General features: G+C 37.6%; 1 protein-coding gene across 1 annotated transcript; it reads left to right on the top strand.

Annotated features, from left to right (window-relative positions):
- Positions 1-18594: 18594 nt before the first annotated feature.
- On the top strand, positions 18595-22401 carry znf503 (zinc finger protein 503). Its single transcript, XM_023808051.2, has 2 exons — positions 18595-19420; positions 19765-22401. Exons 1-2 carry the CDS (start codon positions 19166-19168, stop codon positions 21214-21216), a joined length of 1707 nt encoding a protein of 568 aa, XP_023663819.1. The 5' UTR covers positions 18595-19165; the 3' UTR covers positions 21217-22401.
- The last annotated feature ends 2374 nt before the right edge of the window (positions 22402-24775 follow it).

Below are 24775 nucleotides of genomic sequence, written 5' to 3'. Positions count from 1 at the left end.
TTACTATATGATATATGGCTTTGCCAAGTTACTTCCCTAACATTTTCTTCCCAAGACTAAGCACCAAGACCAATTAGTGATTAAAGAATGGACAATAATGAACAATTACATACAGCATGACCTCAGAGAGCCTCCCCCAGTGCTTCGTGTTCTTGAGGCTCATTCAACTCAGGTTAAGTGGTACACAACATCATTGGTTATTAAGCTTTTATTCGGATACACGTACAGTGTTGGCATTTATACACCCTGCAGTTTTCTTGAACAATCAAGCAAAGCATATATTACTAAAGGACACAACATCATAAAACAGTAAACTTCAGATGCCAGAGCACTTAAATCACCATGTTCCCTACACGGATTTTAGGTGAAACGTCACAATGCAGTGTGACGTCACCTGACTCTTTCGGTGATTAGCCTGGGTTGTCATAGCACAGTGTTGAGCTGTTAGATGTACCTACTGACTGGACATGCATTCAACCCCAAGTATCATGTATCTCCACATTTACTTACTTTGTTTACCCTGGCAGAAAAAGAATAAAAAGATGTGGTATTGATTCAATAGAAAAAAGATCAATGACATAAAACAACAGGCCACTGTTATTTTGTCAATATTACAAATGAAAAATTCCTAACTGGTTACCATGATTACCAGAACCAATAGCACATTCTTCAAAAAAAAAATCAAAATTTAGTGTATAATGCATGTTTGTGCTTTAGGAGTAAGTGGTAAACCATATTTTTTATTTTCCTAGATTTTACTGATGCACTTGATAATGGTATATATCAGTAACATTTCATTCTTAGTAAATGCCCTTAACCAGCTGTGCAATACCAGGTTGAATACATGGAAAAGAATTATGAAATAATATAATCCATAACATATTACAATGATATACTAAAGAAAATGTGAGATTCCCTTCAATAGTCAAAATACGTTTTTTTTTAATCACATGTGATGCTTCACCAAAAAATGAGCAAAGTCCTCTAAAGGGTATAATTAAATGGCTTTTATTTTTAATGATGTACAGTATAATTTAGGCTTAAGTTATGCCCATTAAATAATTTATTGAGCTTAAAAATGCACTTAAAAATGTGTGAGCTACCGCCAACAACACAAACAGCAATACATAATATATTAATATATTAACAGTGACCATCATTGTCAACAAATTAAACTGACATTTATCCCTAAAATGTGTAATGGAAGCTAATGCCCAGTTTCTCACATTAAAATACCTGTGTAGTTCATTTTAACCTCTGTCAATGTACTCATGATGTCAAATGTTAATATCTGACATCTACTGTAAGATGGTACCATAACATTATTAATAATTCATAGCATGTAATAGATATACATCATGGTGGAGATTGATTTTGAAATGAGCTGAAGACTCCATTACATGATTTTTTTTCCCTCTAAGATGCAAAGCACTTCTTGTTAGAAACGTGGCAGTAAGGGGGCGATTTTTAAAAAATTCTTGTAGTATGTTTATCCAGGCTTTTTGGTAGTATACAGTAAATATTATATGAATGGATCAATACTTATATATGATTTCCAAGTGAATTTTTTTTTTTTTGTTCATCAGGTGCCAAAATGAAACTGCACAGCATGATCATTGAACAGAGAATTCTCCCTTTGTTTTAGGCTGCGCTTGTATGACAGAGACATTAGTTTTCTGATTTATTTAAAAGTCAATTACATGTTACATTTTCTAATCTTGGTATTGAAACTAGATGCATATTAATTTCCTGCTTCATATGTCATTGTGTTCAGCTTATCAAAATTAGTTTTGCTAGTGTGATATTTAAATTAATTATAAAGGAAGACCAGGATAACATTTCCGTTGTTTTCCGTGAATCCTTGGTGCTATATAATGGTAATGAGTACCTTATATGGCGGAATACTCACTGGTAAAGGTATGAAACTTCCACCTACCACCTCTGATCCATATTCCAGCTACCCAACCAAGAAGAGATTGCAGCCAAATTTATTTTTATGTTTTTTTTTTGTTTTTTTTTTTTTTTAAAAAAAAAAAAAGGAGAACACAAACATTCCTTGTCATCAGGTTTCCAGAGCCTGCAGTCAACATGTCTCCCGTGGAGACAGCCGCAATCCTCCACAAAGCATGTGTCACCCTCCCAGGACGGCCCAACCTTGCACAGCTCCCATACTTTATGGTATTATCAAAATGTCACCTTCATCATTCTGCCCTGCCCTGAGTCGCTGACCGCCGAGAGCTATTTAGCAATGAGTTTGCTTAAACTGGTTCAGTACAGGATTTTTTTCCCAGGTTTTCACTTCTAGACATATAAACAGTATGCACATATAAATGTAAACAATGCCAAACAATGCATATATACAAAATAAACTCAACTTTTTAAGTTGTCTGAATACTATAAACTTACGTATCATATTACTATTTTTGTCTTGTATCAAACTCCCTTTTTACAACTACACCTAGTAAAAAAAAATACAAATATTTACGTTATGCAGAGCTAAAGTGCATCACTTTTGTTTACTATACGATGAGTTTATGATGAAATTATGTTTACTACACAAAAAACATATGGTCAGCTCACAGCAATAACATTTTGGATGACTAATGGCTTGTGTTCAGTAACCGACAAACTATCAAACAGTATGATTTATCTGAAAGTTTACCGAAAACAGTGTGTTTCATGCTAAAAATACAAAATAAGTTTCTGCAAGCTTCTTTGCCCTTACAGAGTATACAATAGCTGGTAACAATTTGTAAAATTTGTCAAAGAATCATAAAAATGTACAGTTTACACGCAGACATATGTCAGGCTTCCATAAGCAAATATGGTGAAAAGATTCCTTGTAGGTGATACTCTTGACAACCGCCCTGTGGATTATTTAGGTAGATTTATTGTTCTGATTATAAGTCTGATCAGATCAAGAGTCAAAAGGAGGAAAGCCTGTCTATTACAGTGATAGCCTACCTAGAGGTTCGTCGTGGTCTTATTGCTGTGAATAATAACACAAAGTATTTCACTTCGTGTTGAACAAAGGCACAGAAGCAGATCTGGATTGGCTCAGCAGTAAAATCTATCAGCACAGATGAGCACAGGCCTCTATGGTTATACTGAGCTACAGCAGTGTAACATAACTGGCATCATTCTGCCTGAGAAGGAGGTATTTAACTACTACATCTCAGCAAGACACTCAGTATTATGGTACATCTAAGGCTACAAGGCAGAGATTTATTGACACCAAGCTGTTTTTTATTGAACAAAAAGCAACAATGTATTTGCTTTACATTTTCCTTAATACAAAGAAAACAATGTGCTTCAAATAGCAATTCTGAGTCAGATGCAAAGACAAATCAGGCCTGTTCTTCACACACCATATGCAAAACTGAATCGAAATAAAATAGCTAGACACAACTGCTTGAAACCTTGTTTATAAAGACAGGAAATAAATAGGGAGGATTTTTAACAAAATGTTTACTTGAAAAGCGCTAGTTTATCAAAGATGTAAATTTCTCGATAAGCACGCATTTGTCCGTGACACACCGAACTTGCACAGGACTCAGCAATTATTAATGTGACAGACCTGAGTGCAAAGCGAATCAATTAAACAAGGGAATTCACAATCTGAGCAGGGATAACCGCCTCAGACGACAATTTTCACATGACAAAAAGAGGCCATTCAAACTCCTTCAGCACCTGACAGGTCAAGAAAGAAGTATGAAACAAAAGCACCTTATAACCATCATCTCTCCTTTTTAGGTGTCAGATCAACTTTCCTAGCCTTGCTGTTGAAATGGCATCCCAAAACCAGCTGCCACAAGGTGATTTTTCATGTCTTGTCAAAGGCATCCTTTATTCTATTTGCTCTGCATTAACATGTCACATTTATTGATCAAGCCCTTCATAAAGTCACAGCAGGATTCTGTGCTCCTGTGTGCAGGGGTCTTTGATGTCTTGATGACATCCCAGGCCAAATAATGCATATATTAAAATGCACTTAATGCAGCAATGTGTTTGCGACAAGACAGGTACATTAATTTCAGTACGGCCTGATAAATTAGCAGCCCCTATCACTACCATCCCTCTGCATTATTGAGAAAGCAAGCTTTACAGCAAGGCATTAAGAAAAAAACATGTAAGAAACACATTTTTAAGAGGCCGGGATAACAGGCCGAGGCAACTGAGAAAAAAACAGTTGGTTTATGTCACATTCTCAGTTATTGCAACATCGGTTTTACCACTTATCGCACAGCCTAATATTTGTTTCCGCTTCTGAGAGTTTTTTAATTTACTGCCAAAGGCTGATCAGCCATATGCAGTACATTATCATTGCCGCCACCCACGGCACCCAGCTAATGTTTTTAGAATTCATTATGCTGGAAATGAACAACAGTGACGAAACTATGCAATACATAAAAACCAATGTAAGTGCATTGTTTATAACTTGAGGTGAGGCTTGCTAACGGCATCTGGAAAACAAAAACAGCACTCATGTGAAAACTATTATGGAGACAAACCATTTTTTAGTTTAAACAGTTCCTGATCAGACTGTCGACAGCTGGAGCTACGTTTTTGATAACAAGAACAAATGGATGTTTAATGTGTAAAATGGATAAGATGTATACTTTGCCAAACACACCTTGTTGAATAATGCATAATAAAACGTTTAATTTTTAGTGCTTTCTCTGGGATTATTTGCCAACAAACATTCACTTAAAGATAGAACAAATGGAATTGGTGGCATTGTGTGTGACCCCACACTTCACATCTGCATATAAATGACTGATACGGCTTGAACAATAAAATATTTTGGTAAATAAGAGCTCAGAGACTTTTGTTATATTACTGTTACTGTCCACAGACATAAAGGCTTCGTATTTCTGCAAATCTAACCCCTGATATGTAAAATATCTACTAAATTATTAAAGAGACACTGCTTAGATGGTGGTTTCTTAGCTGTGTGTTTTTTTTTCAGCATTCACTAACCTCTCAATACATTTTCTTTGTAAAGTACTTTTCTAAAAGAAAATTAAGAATTTCATGTTGCCTTGAAAACAGCAGCCCAGAACGGGAAATATAAAAGCCGGCGATTCCCCAAGCACTTCTTGCACTTTGATCCTCAAAAAAAAGTCGGTTCTGGCATCACCAGAAGACATTTCAGTTTTAATTTTTATCCACTGACAACATATTTGTATTCATTCAAATAATGTTTTCAAATTATATTATACAGCAGTTCGTTCCGACCAAGGAATCTGATTGGACAAGAGGTGTTCTATGAGTGCTTTTATATATAACCGCACACTGACATTTCACATCAGATGTGTCACTCCACATTACAGGTGTATCTAAAAACTGTTACTTAGACTTAACCCTCTGAAAAAAATGTTTGTTGTTGTCTTAACTCTTTGGAATCCGTGATCCCCCCACTGGATCAAACAGAAATCTCGCCAAACCGTCAAAAACACTCTGTGTGTTTTTGTCATAGAAACATTAAAGCATTTATGAGATTATTATTTGTAAGTATGAGACTACAAAGCAATCATTTTACTTATGTTTCTCAAAGTACATGCCGTAAAATAGCTTAGAATAATATGGATTGTATTTGCTAAAAATACAATATTTTACGTAAAATACTAACTTTTACACCAAAAACACTCGTATAATTCACATAAATGATGCAACTTACCTGTTCTCTGCTCGTTCAAAAACAGAAGATGCCAAGTTGAGACAATATAAAAGTAGAGATGAGGTATGTTTCCCCAAAGCATAGTTGCTCATTACGTTAGCAGCTTACACATTTGGAACCATGCAATTGAATGGTTTCAGCTATCTATGTTGCTAAAAGGAGCTTTTGGTAAATATACCCCAGTTCAGCAGTAAAATATGAATATATTTTGTGAACTATTATATGATGCAAAGTACTTGGGAGCGAGTGTTTGTGTTGCTTGGCTGATGGGAACAATTTTTTTGCGGAGGCCTGTAAATGTTTAAATAATCAAGCAAAGTATTATCTGTTATGGCATTTTAGTGGTAACTTATAAATGCTACTTGAAGAAGTGTTGTATAAAAGCAATAATATGCTCAAAGTCGTCCGGTTGTACTCCTGTGGCCTCGTGTCTACTGCTGAATCACAGCCATGATGTACTGGAATACAACCACACTCCTTATCGTATGTTATTGCCTAATTAACACCGTGTGTAATCATAATGACAACTGACGTTGCATTGTACTTAACAATATTCCAAAATTACTATTGCAAAAACAGTAACACCCACTTTTTCCAAATTATACTATATTGGTTTCTGTATATGAATTCTTGACAACAGAGAAATTCTGGCTGACATTGATGGCACGGAGATCGCTGCTGCTATTGGATGATCCCTGATTCAGTGTTCATTCTCTTAACAGCTTTTACTCTTACCACAGAACTCAAAATTTCGATGGCCTCTCCGCTGCCCCCATGAATACTATGGGACTGCCTCACAGCATGCTCCCTTCCCCATAAAGTCCCTCATTTCAATTTCAGACAGAAATAGCACATAGCATTGTGACCAGGAAGTCATATCAGATATCAATTTTTACTGGTCATTGGAACCCTGGACGGCAAAAGTTAGACAGGCTTAAGTCGTAAACAAACCTCCAGGGTTGGATGTTCAAATCCTCCATTCCATGGGCACAGGATTCCTTGAACAATCCAAAGACATAATTAGGCTGATCAGCATCTCTAAATTGGCCACTGTGAGCATTTTCTGCCATCCGTGCTGCAGCCCTACCTTAGGACCTACTCCTACTCTGATACAGACTCCAGACCCTCGCCTGCAGTGTAAGCAGTTGGAAAATAGATGGGTGTATATTTTCATATTGCGTGCACTTAATTCTATTTGAAAACACTCCAATACATTGGCTGCATATAGTCTTCATAAGTCTTCAGAGATTATTAAAAACCACAACCAGCGCAACAGTTTGACTAATCGGAAAGCAGCTGTAAAAACAAAAAACAAAAAACATGTCAATCCATACTGCGGTGAATGTAAAAAAATGTTCAATTGATGTTTTTAAGTTGCACTGCTGGTCCTTGAGTAGTCTATTGAGTCCTTGCTTTGTTAGGAGATATTGTGTAGCTTTTGCTCCAATACTGCGTACACTCCTACTCCAGCCACACTTATGCCCAGCTGACTCCTAAACAGCTTGCATTACAACATGCCATTTACCTCACTTGTATGTTGCTTTGGACAAAAGCGTCCACTAATTATATAATTACTATTTCTGCTACAAGAAAAGATATTCTTTATTGGTTTATCCACTTCACATAGCTTCTTGGACAAGGGCTGATCAAACGGAGTTGTTAGAACCATGAAATATGCTTTTATTGGCATCATGTTGTGTAGAGCACCACTGGGAAAACTATACTAGGTATTGCTGGTCCTTTTTTATTACCAGTTTTTCAGGATGTATCATTGGTACAGCAAAAAGAACAAGCGGCAGTAAACCAAAGCCATTAAAATCAACTGTAATCGATAAATCAATGTGCGTATAACCAACAGCCAAGAAAAAAGAACCATTCACTTAGTGTTGTACATAACATCAGGGGATACAGAGACTACAAATGAACTGAAACGTTAAGTTCTGCTGAAAAATTGGCTAAAAACCAGATTTTATGCTGGTAGCTGGTTTTAGCTGGTCTAATATGGTCTTAGATGGTCATGTCCCAGCTCTTCGTGCTCTTTGATGGTTTAGATGGGTGGGTCATACTGGTAACACCAGCTAAACCATCAAACCATCATGCGAAAACATACCTAAACCCGGTCAACTATTATATGCCTAAGCAGGTCAAGCTGGTTTTTTTAGCAGGATAATTATCTGGAATGCACTACCCAGGAAGACGGTGCACAACAAAAGCCCCACTTCAGCACAATTAGCTTGATACTCTAAAGCAGTATTTGCCAATCCAGTCCTCGGGGACCCACAGTCAGTCCATGTTTTTGCTCCTTCCGATCTCCTTGCCAGATAGTCCACATTTTTGCTCCCTCCAAGCTCCCGCTACAACATGGGGTCTGTGGGTCCCCAAGGACCGAATTGGGAAAAACTGCTCTAAAGAACCAACTACTTCACTCACAGTCTAGACATCGGGGTTAACGTAAAGCATGTTAGCATTGTCAACAAAGTACCCAGCAGGATGTTTGGCAAGAACATTTTTGGAGGCTCATAAGCTGTGAGCTCCCTTTTAGGCCTGATATCTAAACCTAATAAGTTCTACTTTAGTGATCGAGAATAATTACTGAAACATCTCCGACATCATTAGCAATGTGAAAATGTCACTGCATGGCTGTACATTTCAGTGAGCACAGCTTGCATCAGAGTTTACATTTCATTTTCAGAAGGACGACCGTTGAAAATACACCAAATATTCAAAAGGACACTTTTCTACAGTGCAGGTTGAGGATTTTCATATTTCAGTAAAAAACAAACATGGCAACAAACCCTACTATCTGAAACCTGAGCCATGGAAGCTAATTGAATTTTATCCAGATGTCTGTTTTATAGAGTGAGTATTCAGAGAATGAGCGTCCTGTAAGTGTTTTCAGATGCCTTTTATAATTAAATGATATGGTTTAAGTAGACAAGGTATATTGTACCTTAGGAATTTTCTAAGTTTATGTGCCACTAATGTAACTTGTCAAACCACAGCATGCACTGCACTAGGTTTTTGCAAGCAATATATTCTTAAACTATCTTACTGTAATTAAATTCCATAAAAACTCTATTTAATATGTTGCTCATCAAGTTTACTATAGCAATAAACTTGCAATAAAATTATCATTTTTGTTTCATTTCCTGGCAATGGATCAAGGCCGTAAATGGCAGCTTCATACCGTTTTCTGGTCATGATTCACCTTTACGTCTCTTTATCTTGTAGTACTACTAAAAAAAAGTGAAGATTTGATGAAAAGAATGAAAGGAACAGGTTGGATCCCCATTTATACACTCATCACTACAAATTAATTTTGTTTTGAAATGCTGAACCCATCAACTAATAAAAGTAAGAACATGTGCTGTGTGAGGAAAAAAAATACTGACAACCGCAGAACATAAGCAGGGATTGACATAACTGGTATGCAAGTACGCATTCACCTTTCGAACATGCAACAATCGATTGACAAGAAATTATCGCGCATTGTAACCTTTATATGCTGATTCGTAATTCATTTGCGTTATAGAGGTTAAAATGCACAATAATTTCTTGTCATATCGGCGCAAATGCACATAAAATACGTACAGATTCATGCTGTTAGAACAATCTATTGCCGCACGTATCGCTTTTAAAGGTGAATGCGTACTTGCGTACCAGTTAGGTCAATCCCTTAACATAAGTTCAAATCCCAGCCAAATTCTGATAATATGAGAAACACTTTTCTTTCTTGCTGACATCAATCTTCCATACCCTATTGTCCCAGTCAGGGTCGCCAGTGTCCGGAACCTATCCCACATGCTACAAGGAATAACCCAGCATAGGGCACCAACCCACTGCAGAGCACTCAAAACATTCATAAAGACAAAGACATATTAGCAAGTCCAATTCACCTCAGCATGTTTTTAGACTGTGGGGGGGAACCCCGATGTAAAACCCCACAATGACACAGGGAAAACACGCAGACTCCACACACATAGACCTATAGCAAAGACTCGAACCCTGGTCCCAGGTGTGTGAGACGATTGTGCTCTGCTGTCCTCAAAATGGTTAAATACTTTGGAAGACAAGGCACCAGTTTCCCCTTTATGCTAAATATTTGTGAAACATCAATTGGGTTTTATCGATAAAAGGGCACACCTAAGAATTACGAAAAACTGAAATACAGATTTAACTCAATAACACACACTGAAAACTAAAAGAATTACATGCATACCTAAACCATAATAATAAAAACATGAAGTACATACATATGAATATGAAATAGTGAAATATGAACTAATGAAATTAGTTTATTACATTGATCATCGTGATAGAGGAAAAGATGTCGTACACATTCCCAGATCACAATGTACTTAGATGTTAGTGTGTTAGGTGACCGTAATTTGCACATGCACACTCAACTGTCTACACCCCTGCTGCTTGACATGTAGGGTGCAAGCAAATCAATGTGCGTGACCCAACTGACTTTAGTTAGCAAGATGATCTATGTCTGAGGTGGCCGTCCTGACACCATACATACTAGACAAATTTTGGAAAACAAGAACGGTTTAAACCATATGCCGCCGAAAATGGGAAATCATTACTATGCAGTGCATGTTAGGTGGAACAAGAATGTAATTAGCTTGAAGGAAAGCATATCCATTGGCAGATGAGAAAATATTGAATGATCAAAAATATTGAAATAAATAGCAACATAGATGTTTCTATGCTTATACATATGATAGGAAAATTGCCAGTCAATCACGGCAAAATTATTTACATCATAACATCTCCATCAAAGAAGTTAAGCAAATTAAGTTAGCTACACAGAAGGCATTTTATGATTGTTAAGTTATATTAAAATATATAAATATATTCATTGTATACATTGTACATAGTAGATGGTGTGCACAATACAACAAGCTGAGGGTGCTGTAACAAGAATTACACGCCTTTCAGGTGAAAAGAGGACCCTGTGAGTCTGATGGTTATTGTTGTGTCTTACTTTAAAAAGACACCATTCCAATCGTATAATGGTTCACAAAACAGTATTCAAATCATTGCAGAATAAAAAAGTATTGTTGCTGTAGCCGAAGAGACCTGCAGTAGGCCTGGACAAAGCAGAATTTGGATTCTGGTACTATTCTCGTACAACCTCTAACAAGGTTTTCTTAGACAATTGCAAACTAAAAACATATATCTTTTATGTGCTGCCTGTTAAATCATATTGTAGAAAGGAGTTAAAGTATGTTTGCACATGTTAAATGTACACATGGTATTACATTCTGCATTTATTCAGGCATATCAAAGAGTTGTACAGTGTGGTGTTCAACCCATTTTGAATTCATCACTGTAAATGTAACATTATTCAAGGGCTATGAACTACTGTCTAATGCAACTACTGATTATACTATAACAATAGAATTCTGATTATAACTAAATCAATCAACAATTACCCTTGCATGACTTGATAAGAATTTAGCTAGAACCAAACCCATCCAGATTGTTAAAGCCTGCTGTTAATAACAGGTAGCATGGTCACATGTAATCAATGAAATGATTTATAACGTGGTTTCAATGAAACAGTGCAATACCATAAACACTGCTGAAACCATATGCCACAGTGTTACAGTCTGAAATAAATATACGCATATGCCATTGACAGTTTTAAAGTTGCTCTTAAATCTTACCTGGCTACTCAACAGGTTTTTTTTTTTTAAAACAAAGACCTAGATAGCTACCAAAATAAGTAAACACTAACTAGCAAGGATCAAAGGTATAATATATAGCGTAGAAACTGTGGTCTGTATGTTGACAGCTTAACTGTGCTGAGTTTATCTGGCTAATCCACTTCAATGTTGTGCACTTTAAATCAGAAGTCTATATGGACTACAGGTGCAGCTGTGTGTGAAACTAATTTAACGAACGCTAACATAACATTGATAACCGATAATCCACTTTTAATGCACCCGCAAGGATACCTAGGCTTCAGAATCATACAGTATCAAAATAAAGGTGACTTCAAGATGAAGCGTCTCGACAGAGTGTCGAATCATCAAGAGGCTAAAACACCTTCAACGACACTGACACAATTTTTCAGCAAGAAAATAAATGTTAAAAATAATGATAACTCAACGTTTTATAAATGGTTGTAGAAGATGTTCTCACGGAACATCCAAACATCTAACTTAATAATATAGTCATATGCGCTAAAAGCCCTAAAGAGATGTGTGCAGTTGAGCTTAGAGATGGGGCCGGACATGACTATGGGCATGATCGTGCCAGAGATATACCCCTTCACAACACAACCCTTCAGCGTCACTTTCATTTGCCAAGCACAGTGACAGGAAAGTGCAAGGAATTTTTCCTGGTGATAGTGCTACATGTAGATATTTATACAAGTTCACATAAACATGGTGATTAGGGGGTGTATAAATAAACTAAATGAATAAATAAATCATGGGAAACAAGCACTCAAACCTCCCCGCTTCTTTTATAGTCTGCCACATGCATACTCATCCGTTTGGTGAGAACAGAATAAAGGATGATTAATTTGATCAGATGACATTTCCTTCTCCTGCTCAGCAGACCACTGCCTGCACACTCTGTAACACTTCATTGCAAACGTGCATTTTTAGCTGCAATAAGGGGCTTGCACACAGCATCCAAACACTGAACTCCCTACCCCAAGACTCCTGACAGACTGTATTTAATACAAGTGCCTGCTTACTTCTTAGAAGGGTATTTGTAATCAACTGATTGTGAGTCGGTCATCTGTTTTGACATGCATCTCAACCAAAAGCTTAGACATCAGTGTCAAGGAGCTTGTGCTTTCATCCACAGTTAGCCAGTAATTCATGATGTCTTTACCTCTGATTTCCATGCCAGCCTAACGTTACCCGATGTTATGCGTGAAACATGATTGAGGTGACAGCAGGGGTGATCGCCTCTCTGCGTCACTTAGATAAGTTTTTCAGCCTATGGTCTCCATAATTACTAGAAACTGAGACTGCTCAACAATTAAAAATTGTAATAATAACCCTGAGCATGATTTGATGTTAAGTGCTTAATTGTCTGGGCCTATGTTCAATATATGTCTTTCATTTAATTATGTCGCCCCATTATTGCGGTAGTCCGTCACACATGAAACGTCAACGATACCATATGTACCTTCATCCCACAAAACTGTGAAATGAATATAAGGAGGACCACAAAGTAGCTGAATCCTTCTATTAATACCACAAAAACTCTTATTTGTGACACAGTCTATGTAAAATACTATTATTGCAACAATTCTTGTTCCATGCGTAATCAGATGTACATATAAAAGTACAATTTATAAAAGAATGTAATCACGATTGCAAAAGTACTCAACCCTAAAATTTGGGTGGGCAAAATTACCAACTTCATATGTTTAGCGGTCATTATCTGTGTAGAATGAGCATTTCTCAGGACTGCAGAAAAACACATGCCATACCATTTACCATTTATGCAACCTTCTTTAATTAGGCAACAGATTAAGAAAGATAGTGAACCTGAAAACAAAGCAGTTCAACATTTTAAACCTAAATTTCAATTTAAAGAGGAGAAAAGAAGAGAACTGAGTCAAAAATAAGAAAAAAAAGAGGTTAAATCTGCTCTCTAAACAAGGTCTACTCAATTAATAAGGAAATTAAAGGTCCATCATAAAGCCTAGATCTGGCCATTATTGGACTTTAAGCAAAGACTGAACTAAAGAACTGCCACTAACAATAACAGTGAAAGAGATGGGCATCAATGAACCGGATATCCAAAATACAGTAGCCTGCATGGGGAGCTGTGACTAAAAACAAATCATCCTGCATGCATGAAATCGCAATAAAACCTACGTAAAGCAAAACACAAACTTGTCAGCCACATTCAAACTGAAGACTTTCTTCCACCAAATCAATAGTCTGAGATTTCAGAACTTTTTTTTAAGTTCATATTAGACTATAGAGTACATATTAGACACTAGATTTAGCTTTCTATATTACCCAGGAACACAGTTATCTGTGATCAAGGACAAATAACACTGGACTTCAATGTACACCAGACTGCAATTTTTTATTTCTTTAACAAAAATGTGAAAGATGTAGGGTTAGCCATAATTTACTGGAGATTTTGTTTTTCTGGATTTAATCTGAAAGGTGTTCACAAAATGTTACGCTTAACTTACATTAAAGTTACATTTAACTTACTAGCTCTTAATAGTTTGTTGCCTTTTCATTTAAGTGTATCATTACCATTACACAAAAAAACTAGTAGCTACAGTGTAGATAATGAACGATTGATACTGGAGATGCTCTTCTGGCTCAGAAAAGCAAGTGACCTTTAAAAGTGACCTTTGTTGCACTAAATGTTATTTTATATTCATAACCTAGATTGAAGTTTGGAAAATATGCAACAAAGAGAAGCAGATTTACCTCAAATTGTAATGCCCCAAACATTAAACAAATGAAAAAACAAGCAAACAAATACAAACAAACATACATACATATTCACAACTAGCTATTTCACTGTCAGTTAGTAGTGAATTAAAGTCAGGACTGTAGCCATCACTGAAATACTGGAGTACTATACAGTCTTATATAACTGGCCCATACCTTTCAAACATATAGAACATTATAATAAACAAATAACACGTAGATGTTCCCGATGCTTACATCGGTGCAGGTAAAAATTACTAATTAAAAGGACAAGCCTTTTGCAGAGGTGTGCTGTGGTGCCACAGGCATCAAATATTACTCAGTCTGGGATTCTAGGTCTGTAACAAAACGTCATTTGGGCACCTCCCATAGGCGGAAGTCTCGCCTCAGAGCTTCACGTCGTTTAAAGCGTTGTTTTCCTTATACTTTCAGTAAGCTTATGAAATAAGAATTTGTGTTCTTACATATCGATACCTTTGCATAAACTTTTCCAAAAAAAAAAAAAAAAAGAAGCAATTAAAGGAATATACATACTGGGTTTTGCTTTTCTCATCTCTCGTTACGGAACACATAGCGTATTATACCAGGTAATGTGGTTCGCTCGGTTTTACTATCTTACTTCATTCGCTTTTAAATGCATATTATGTTCCATAACGTTTCATTATTTTCCGATGCAAAATACAATTCGGATGAATTGCGCGTTAATATCAATCGCAAAAATCTCTCGAGTTTTTAACTCAAGATCCTAACGTCTTGCATCAAAATAGACTCTGCGGTGGATATAGTTTTACATGGGCGCCTTGAAATAGAATTCATGTTAACCGCAAGTTATTTTGCGATAATTAAATTGAGCCGTGAATTCTCCGTATTTATCCTGGTATAAAGACGCTAGATTTGGGCTCTTTTTTTCCTAGTGCAGCGCCTCATGCAGCAATTTACAATGGCTTAATTTACGAGTCAAGCAAGCAGATTATAACAAGTTTTAAAACCAATTAATTCTTTTAAAAATAACTGAGTTTCATTTCTTGTCAGTGTATACTTAATATATTTTAATACATACTTTAAAACAGCTTCTTTTGATAAAATTCAGTGAATATTTTTTCCGCCCACTTTCAGAGGCTGTCCTACTCACTGCGTTCACCAGCAGCCCATGCAAGCTTTATAAAAGTTATTCAATATAAACCGTTTCAATCAGTAAATCAGTTCATTAGACTTTAGCTTTTAGCACACGGTTTCCTTACTGCCCCTCAAAAATGCTCAATGGAAAAAAGCTGGAAGCTAGAACATGTGGTATTTCTACGCTGTTAATAATTATATTTGTATGCAAGGGGTGATTCATAAACATGTCACGGTATGAAATATAGGTAAGCATTTTTTAAAACTTTCTATTTAAATATCATGAATTATGGCAACGAAAAATGTGTTCCCATTTAAGGGTAATACCGAGTATTTGGTGTCTGGTGCAGAAGGCCATCCATCATGCAGACAATAAAGAGAGTTTTTGCCTGACGATGGAAATTTATGGTTGCCCTTCTCTGCCCCAATAATTCACGAACAGTGTCAGCCTCTGACAGCCTTTGCAGAAAACAGCAAACCCTGTGATCAATCAAAAAATATGCATATTTTGAACTTTTTTTTTTCCTGATCAGCAAGGCTTTTAAATTATTTTGGACGCCGTTCTGGTTTATAACTCTTCTGGAAATATATCATAATACACTAAAGCTAGTGTTAGTATGACACAATGTTGCCAGGTTTATACTTGTTAAAGATAATGTATTATAAAGCAGAACGGATAATGCTAAAAAAATTCTGGAATTTCAGAAACACACTTAAAATTGTGTACGTATGTATTCTCAAAACCATGTAAATATAACATCTACCACTTATAACATTTCATTCAAATTCTATTTCTTTAATTGTACTTTAGAATATATATTATTTACCTCTGTACTAAAACACAAGAGAACGCAGAATAACGAAGACTGGAATTTTTATTTCCATTGCTTAGTGAACAAAAACTGTTTAATCGAACTGTTTAAATACAAGTTAAATACAAGACAATAAATAACTCAATATATACCGAAGTATTAGGTGATTACATTTTTAACACTGAAAAAAGCGATAAAGGCAATACCTTTCCCAAATTACAATGGGTGATTGCTAAAATTTATACAATAATAATCCATATGCAGTCGTACGAAGCCAGAACGCTATAAATGAAACGTGTGCACACTGCTTTAGCTAAATGGCCAAACTTTAGATTTAGATTAGTAAATGCTACACATTGACATTCTTATGGCGCCAATATACAACCAGAAGTTTCAAAATACTTTGTACGCTTTTTTGCTTTGGGGAAAAAAAAATACTTCTCCGAGTAATGTCCACTCCAGGTTTTTTTACTCTCCAAGATGACCTGTCAAGTGGATTACCGTAGAAAAGAGATTAATAGGGGAGGCGGGTTGCAATAATAATCGTTTTGTTTGATGTGACAACTTTGATAGGCGTTGATTTACTTACAAACTGATAGGCTTTTAATTGAGCGCCTCCATCCAGCTTGAGATGAAAGGACAACGCATTGTAAAGCTGCCCGATTTCCATGGAGCCTCAGTACTGATTAGCCATCTCAACGGTGAATAGTTCAGGGCATTTTTAACCTTCTTTTATCAAAGATGTTTTTTTTCCCTTCCCTCTTTTCTTGCCCTTTAAATAAAATAATTTCTACTGTGAGTAAATAAAATCAACTTGACATCCTGGTCAATAGATGTGTGACACAAAGCAGTTTCTTATCCCAGGCTAATTAGGTCAGTAATTCTATTTCTTTAAAAGATAAAAAAAGACTATACAGGACCACAAAACGTGATTGCTTTTTTTTATAAAAAAAAAAAAAAAAAAGCAATATTAATATGAATGACACGGGATTATGCTGCATGCGGGTTTTAATATAACCGTTGATTATTTGAGTGGTTCATTTGCTTTTAACTGCGCTTTGCGGTCATCGCGTTTCTCCCATGTAGGCAGCGATGAACATGAAACCGTCAGTGGCCGTGCAGTTTGCCTAAATATATTTGCTTTCAGCCTGAGCTTACATTGATCAACATTTAAAGTTTCCTTCTCGGATAGATAGTCTGAAAAAAAAGTTCATAGTATTACAAACGACGGCAAATTTAGAGTTCATGCCCTCCAAAAGCAGTTAATCCATTAATATCTTAATTCATGCTACTACGTATTTCAAGGTGCATGTGCTAAAGGTAGACAGCCAGCCTTATTAACGATCTATGAGCTCTTCACTGGTACTGGAATTGCACATTTTCTGTGGACAGCCATACATTTTCAAACGGTTAAAGGATAAATCCTTGTTTTGGGAAGTCTACGTCGGAAATTATCTCCAACCCCTCAGCACCTTCCATGTTCCTCACTTGTCAAACCTGTTTGTATTCAAGTGACCTTTTGTTGCTGTAGAAGATTGTACGGGCCACCAAGTCAGACAAGGAACAAAAGTAAAGAGGTTTCTGCATACATTAGAGCAAATTATGAGATTATAAAGTCTTATGTTGAGGACATGATCCAGTTCATTTTTTTTACAATCATGCAATTAAATGATTTTCCCAACATTACACAATCTCCTAGGCAAACTTTATATAAAAGCTTAACCCGGAATTAGGCCTTGATTTAACTCCTCGCAATTATTTTCCGGAGATATATGTTAAAGTCGAAAGTCTGTTAAATTTGAAGGTCGGTCGCTATATTTCCCCAATGCGGTATATTACGTTACTTTGGTCCTCATTTGTATCCATAAATACTGCGAAAGAGGAAACAGTCCATTGCCCCGCCTGTACTAAGTCTGCATACAGTTAGAAGTTGAATACAGGCAGAATTTACAACAGAAAATGAATTATTTGCCCAGAGTGAATAGCACTTCTGAGAAGTGACCTCTTTTCTCTTTCTTTTTTTTTTCTTCCCGGTCACACCAGGCTTGTAATCAGCAACAAAAGCTGACATAAATCAAGGGCAGATTGACAGCGACTGACAAATAACTGATTGATTGCGGTCGAGTAGAATTGACAGTTGACTGAGGGGTCGAGATGGAAATAGAAGGTTGGTGTATATTAATACTGAAAACATGTGACATTCACATCCCTCTATCTCTGCATTGGTCCTCTCTTGTCAACGCATGTCTGATTGGGGAATTTAAACCCAGCACGTAAAGTTGATCCTCTGTTTGCTGTGCTAAGAAAATATGCAGCCTGTATCCGTAACTGCAAATGTACGCAGCCTTTAAAACGACAGTTAGTGACATCCTTTAGAGACTGATTTGGTAACTCTGCGACAATTAAGCTTTAACTGAAAAAAGAAAAGAATATATATATATATATATATAGCCAGCATATATTTCAAGTGTTCGTCATGCAAAAATTACGTTTTGAAAAGTAATCGCCATGCTTTTTGTTCTATTAAAAAAATAACCTCGACAAGCATTAGTACCTCGAGAGGAGAAATCAGTGTGTTTTAAAGCTATTAACATGTGAAAGATGAATCAGAGACATGGTGTAAGTCTTCTGGCGATCCAAAGCCAAAAAAGGACGCGAAAACGTGCATAACAACCAAAACATTAAGGGAAATCTCCTCCCCCCAACACAGGCAACATAAAATCCCGTATAAAAAAGAGATAACGTCACATCCCCTTGACCCTCCAATCACCTCGGGGTCCCATTTGATTGGAAGGCGGCAAAGGCTTTAATCTCAGACTAATTCAGCTGCTTTTGAAGTGAGTTTTTCTACCAGAGCCAGTGTCGGGAGGACTAGCGTACGGACCTGCTGGGAGACGCATACCGATCTGAGCCCTATGATGCAGACAGTGCTCCTGATCGGTGATATCCTTGCTTTCTGCTTCTATCGCTGCCTCTCTTCATAAGGATTATATACAGTTCGCACGTACTGGGACTCGTTTTAAACTGCATTTGCGAAGACATGCTTATTTGATTTTCATTTTTGTATTTTTTTTTTTTTTAGTTTCGATAAATGCATTTCCTACTATTCAAGTGAGAATTGGGTCATGATCACATCGCCCTCGGTCTCTACTCTAAGAAATAACATTGCTAATCAAGTCTGGGGAAAGAGTGTCTCTGGGAAAAACATCTCCGCGACTATAAATAAGCCCTTTCTTCACTCCCTTCTTCCTTCGGACCCTCTACGGCAAGCTAATCGTCTACCGATCAAGGTTTTGAAAATGCTTACGGCACGGGCAGGACACATTTTGCACCCAGAATACCTTCAACCATTGCCATCTACACCAGTTAGCCCTATCGAGGTAAGTGTTTAAACTGTTAAAATGGTCATTTAAAGCTGTGGACTGAGGAACTAGTTACTATCGAGTGTCTTTATAGTAAGATCTCGGTCGACTTATTTTCGAAGATATTTTGAAGTGCATGTATGCATATATGATCTCTGCTTTTCGAACTAAGATGGTGTGTTTAGATCGTAATAGTTGTTCATGTCACTCTGCCTATGCGCAATGCGTTTTATTGCACGGCTGCAATTAAAGATATTCGCAATACATAAGTAAAAGAGTCGTTCTGTGCTGACCGCGCGTTTTGCAGTGTACTACATATTTCGGTGTAGAGCTTAATTGGAATTTTTTATTATTATTCACAGTTAGATGCCAAGAAAAGTCCATTGGCCCTTTTGGCACAAACGTGCTCTCAGATCGGTAAACCGGATCCTCCGCCTTCTTCGAAACTATCATCGGTAACATCAAATGGATCTACTGAGAAAGAGTCCAAATCCGGGCCGTTAAAAATGAGCGACATCGGAGCCGAAGATAAATCTAGCTTCAAGCCGTACTCGAAATCTTCGGAGAAGAAGGACTCGTCCTCGGGGGTTTCTTCTGGAGATAAGTCTGGTTTCCGAGTACCGAGCGCCACCTGCCAGCCATTCACGCCAAGGACAGGCAGCCCGAACTCCTGCACCTCGGCGTCCCCGCTCCCGTCAGAGGCCAAGACGGGAGATCGGGAAGAAAAGAAGGAGAGCGACTCTAATAAAAATAGCACGACGGAGGGCTCCGGCACTACCAGCATCAGTCACAGCAGGATAAGCGTTAGCTGCGCTGGAATTAACGTGGAGGTCAACCAGCACCAGGAAACCACGCCGGGATCAAAGCCCATCACTTCAGACTCCTCGGTGGTATCCTCGGCTTCATCTGTGCTCGGATCTGGGTTAGTGGCCCCAGTTTCCCCGTACAAACCCGGTCAGACCGTTTTCCCTTTACCACCTGCTGGCATGTCATACCCTGGGACTTTGGCGGGGGCCTATGCCGGCTACCCGCAACACTTCCTGCCTCACGGAGTGACTTTAGATCCAACCAAATCCAGCAGTCACCTAATAAACGCACAGTTCGCCGCTGCGAGCTCGCTGGGCTGCAGTAAAGCGGGATCGAGCCCTTTGGCTGGAGCTTCTCCGCCGTCCATAATGTCTGCCAGTCTTTGCAGAGACCCGTACTGCCTGAGTTACCATTGTGCGAGTCATCTGGCCGGGGCGGCTGGGGCGTCCTGCACGCATGATGCCGCTGCCGCGACGGCTCTCAAGCAGGGTTACCCGCTCATGTACCCGACGCACCCGTTACACAGCGTCCACTCCTCGCCGCCTTCTTTCGCCGGACACCCTTTATACCCGTACGGCTTCATGCTGCCCAACGACCCCCTGCCGCATGTCTGCAACTGGGTGTCGGCGAACGGACCCTGCGACAAGCGCTTCCCCTCCTCTGAAGAACTCCTCAACCATTTGCGGACCCACACTGCTTTCACGGGCACGGAGAAACTGATATCGGGATACCCGAGCTCGTCGTCGTTAGCTAGCGCGGCAGCCGCCGCCATGGCCTGCCACATGCACATGCCCCCGACGGGAGCTCCAGGGAGCCCGGGGACGTTGGCACTTCGAAGCCCGCACCACGCTCTCGGACTAAGCAGCCGCTACCACCCCTATTCAAAAAGCCCCTTACCGACCCCCGGCGCCCCCGTCCCAGTCCCTGCAGCCACAGGTCCATATTATTCTCCATACGCATTGTACGGACAAAGACTCACTACAGCATCAGCGCTCGGATACCAGTAAAAAAAGACTAATGGTTTAAAAAAAAAAAAAAAAGATGAAAGACGTAAATTTAGACTTTTATATTGAATGTCCATTTCTGGACTGGATCCGTAGACCCATGCATTGTATTTATTTGTTAGCTTAAAGCGGGACAATAATTATAATTAATAATGACAATAACGATAACTGAAAGAGAAACTCAAAGTGCATTACTTTTAAACTATAGATAAAGTGAAAACGCCAATGGTAGAATACGAATGAAATAGTTCGGGTTTTTTCCCATTTCGATGTTTATTTGAAATTGCTGATTGTATTGTATGTTCTTATTTAATGTCTCCTTGAAAAAAAAAATAATTTTCATGCATGTTTGTTACTAAAATCCCGGCTTGTCCTCATTTTAAATTGCAATTATTTTTAAAGTGTATACCATGAAAGAGAGTGGTATTTTTTTTGTATGTATCCTGAAGATTTTATTCCAAGCCCGTGTTTTTTTTTGTTTTGTTTTGTTTTTTCTTCCGTTTCCTACAATCGCTTAATGCACTCAAGGAGAAAGTAATTGTTTATCGTTTTTTTTGTTTTTTTTTTATCCCCCCCCCCCCCCGGTTTTATTTTGGAAAAACACGAAATTCAAACTTTTCGCCACTTTGCTTAATGGAGAGTTAACGGGGTAGATGCACTGGAACTAATTGCATCCGTCGTCCGCTGAATTGTCAACTGTCCTATCTCTTCACGAAATGTTGCTATTTTTTCTGAATACTTGAGATATTGGTTGTGTGTTTAAAATGTGAGTCATTTTCTGAGCACGGAACTTCTCTAAATGCCTTTTTTTCTGGAAACATTTTGTTTTCAAATTGGCATCGATGCACATTGTCCGTACGGAAAAAACTCATTTGTATGAAAATAATAAACTATCCAGTTAAATTCTTCGAAAAAACTGAATTGAATAGAATTTGTCAGTACGCGAAAAAAATGTAACAACTCCACCCGAAGATAAATTTCAATGTTCAGAAAATAACTGGGCCTTATAGGACATGTTCGCTGTTTGTTTATTAACGTGGTGAAACTTTTTATATTCATTTTTTTATCCTTAATAGCCTAGTCATCACTGCGTGGTATTTCACTTGTTAAACTGACATCCAGATTAATAATGTGCTTTCGTTCATGGCATCAAATTGCGAGATATTAAATTTCAAAGTTAAAGTTCTACCCTAAGTTGTATATTATCGGCAAACTGACTCGAGGTTTGAACATTTTTTTTCCATCTCGTCACTGCATCATTTTGACGTGAAGCGTTAAGTTTCACAGTCCGTACGGAAAACAACCTTAAGCTTTACTTTAAAACTACTCATACTTCCCGTAGTGATACGCAATTTAATATTTAAGGATTTCTTAAAATAGGCCTAATTCTAACAGCAAGCCACTCATTCCAAATTAGTCATTAAACAAAAAAAAAAACGCACACTGATATTTAACCTAAACGCATTTAAAAAAATTTAAATATTGACTGCTCTTACATAACTCGCTGCATAACTCCGGCTCGCATTAATTACCTACAGAAATATATAAATCCGAATCTATTTCTAAGATTAGATGTTTTAAATTTGATAAAATGGTATGGAAGGTGTTAACTCTAGGAAAAACCTTTAGCATACCTTTAGTAGGAAATATTTTTTTTTAAGAAAAAAACCTAAAATGGTAGCGCAGTTTATCTGGCAAGGCGTAGGAATTCTGGCAAGTGCCGTCATCCGTCTTCAGCATCACATTAGGAGGAGATGCGCAGCGTGACAAAGACCGGGCTACACAAAGCGAAGTACGTGAAATGTTAACACACACACCCAATCCCAGCTGTTTGTCGATCGTCCAAGCGAGCCTGAATCTGAAGGACAGTCATTTTTGAAATTACAAAATTTTAATAATGGCGTCTGTGAACGTTATTTATATTTTAACCTCTAAAATCTGACATGGAGACATTAATGAAGGTCTGCGGATGCATAGGTATAGACCTGATGAGTGCATTACTCGCTCATTTGTTTAATTTGTTTTCAGCCATCGGTGCTGCGTTCACACACGTTGTTCTCTGCTGTTGTATCCCGAAGTGAAACCTCTTTTAAAACACTTAAGCGAGCAACTACTTGGCTATAAACACTTATGACAATGCTGGCGGATTCAGGCGTATTATGCCGCAATATTAAATGGGCGAAACATTACTTTGTGAAAGCGACAAACCAAACAGGCGGCAATACAACCAAATAACGATATAATCTACAGTTAAAAAAATGTCACTATTCATTATACAGTTCTTTTAAGGTTCAAAATTTCTTGTATCATTTTCAGGCAAGTAAAACGCCTAATACGTTTCGAATCGTTGACCCGACAAGACCTCGGGCTGGTTATTAAACGCCGGTCATGCTATTTTAAAAATATGTAACAGTCACATAGGCCTACTTATTTCATTTTAGATTCAATTTCTAATGTGCCTCTAAATAACCGCTGCATTATTTCCTAAACGCATCCTGACACAAACTTCTCTCCCGAATATGTGTAGATAAAAAAAAAAACTCAACAGTTCGGCGTGTTTTAAGGAGCTACGTACAGAACATTGGTTAATCGGTACTGGGTCTAACATTTCCTATCTTGTCATATTGGTCACTTTAGGTTCTAATGTTCATTTTCACACAAGCGCCTTTAGATTGCCTTGGCCTGACCTCTAGGGCAATAATTTGGATGATTTGGCGGTCTCACCTCTGATCTATTTTAGATCCAGTGTGACTGCAAAGACGATATATTGTATGTGTTCTGTTGCTGCAGTCATTTTAAATTAATTCCGTTTGATTTAATTAAAAGATACATAGATGATACGCGTGAAATTACGTACACATCTGCTTTCCGTATAAAAATGTACTATTTTTCCATTTAATAGTTATGCTATGTTATCGCGCTTTCTCCTCTGTGAGAACGGACACTGACAGCTCCGTTTTCGTTACACCCGATCTAGGCCTCTGGCTGGGGCTCCTTCGATGTGTGTTTTTTATAATTTCACACATTAACACAATACATTGACGTGTTCATATTTCACGACAGGTTACGTTTTGTTTGGGTTTAAAACTGAATGACTATTTCTTACTTTTACAACACTTGATTTGTGATATTTGTAAAGTTCCTAACTAATAAAATTCACCAGGTTCACTCAGCTTACCCAGACAGCCCTAAATATACGCACAATTTAAAATATGAAACATAACGCAGGCCAACATTTACATTAATTTTATAGTATATTTTTAAATCACAAATTCTGCAAAAATATGAAATTTCACAAATAAGGCATAATTCATATGAAAAACTTTAAAAATATCACTAAAACTCTCAGGATAATAATCAAATCTTGATGCAGGCATGTCAGGTGACCTTGCACAAGAAATATTGCACAACATTTAAAACGCATTATGGTTTAACTATCTTGTTATAATGTCATAGCCAAAGTTTGTCTTAAATGAGTTGCAGTGACACAGAAGTTTTTGCTGACAATTTCAGCAAAGCCCTGAATCAGGACACAGCAAACTGGTGAGCGTGGGATGTAATC

Source organism: Paramormyrops kingsleyae, chromosome 20 (genome assembly GCF_048594095.1).
Source record: "Paramormyrops kingsleyae isolate MSU_618 chromosome 20, PKINGS_0.4, whole genome shotgun sequence".
In the NCBI taxonomy this organism is placed as follows: Eukaryota; Metazoa; Chordata; class Actinopteri; order Osteoglossiformes; family Mormyridae; genus Paramormyrops; species Paramormyrops kingsleyae.
The sequence above is the reverse complement of the archived record's forward strand: the minus strand, read 5'-3'. Positions and strand labels throughout refer to the sequence as shown.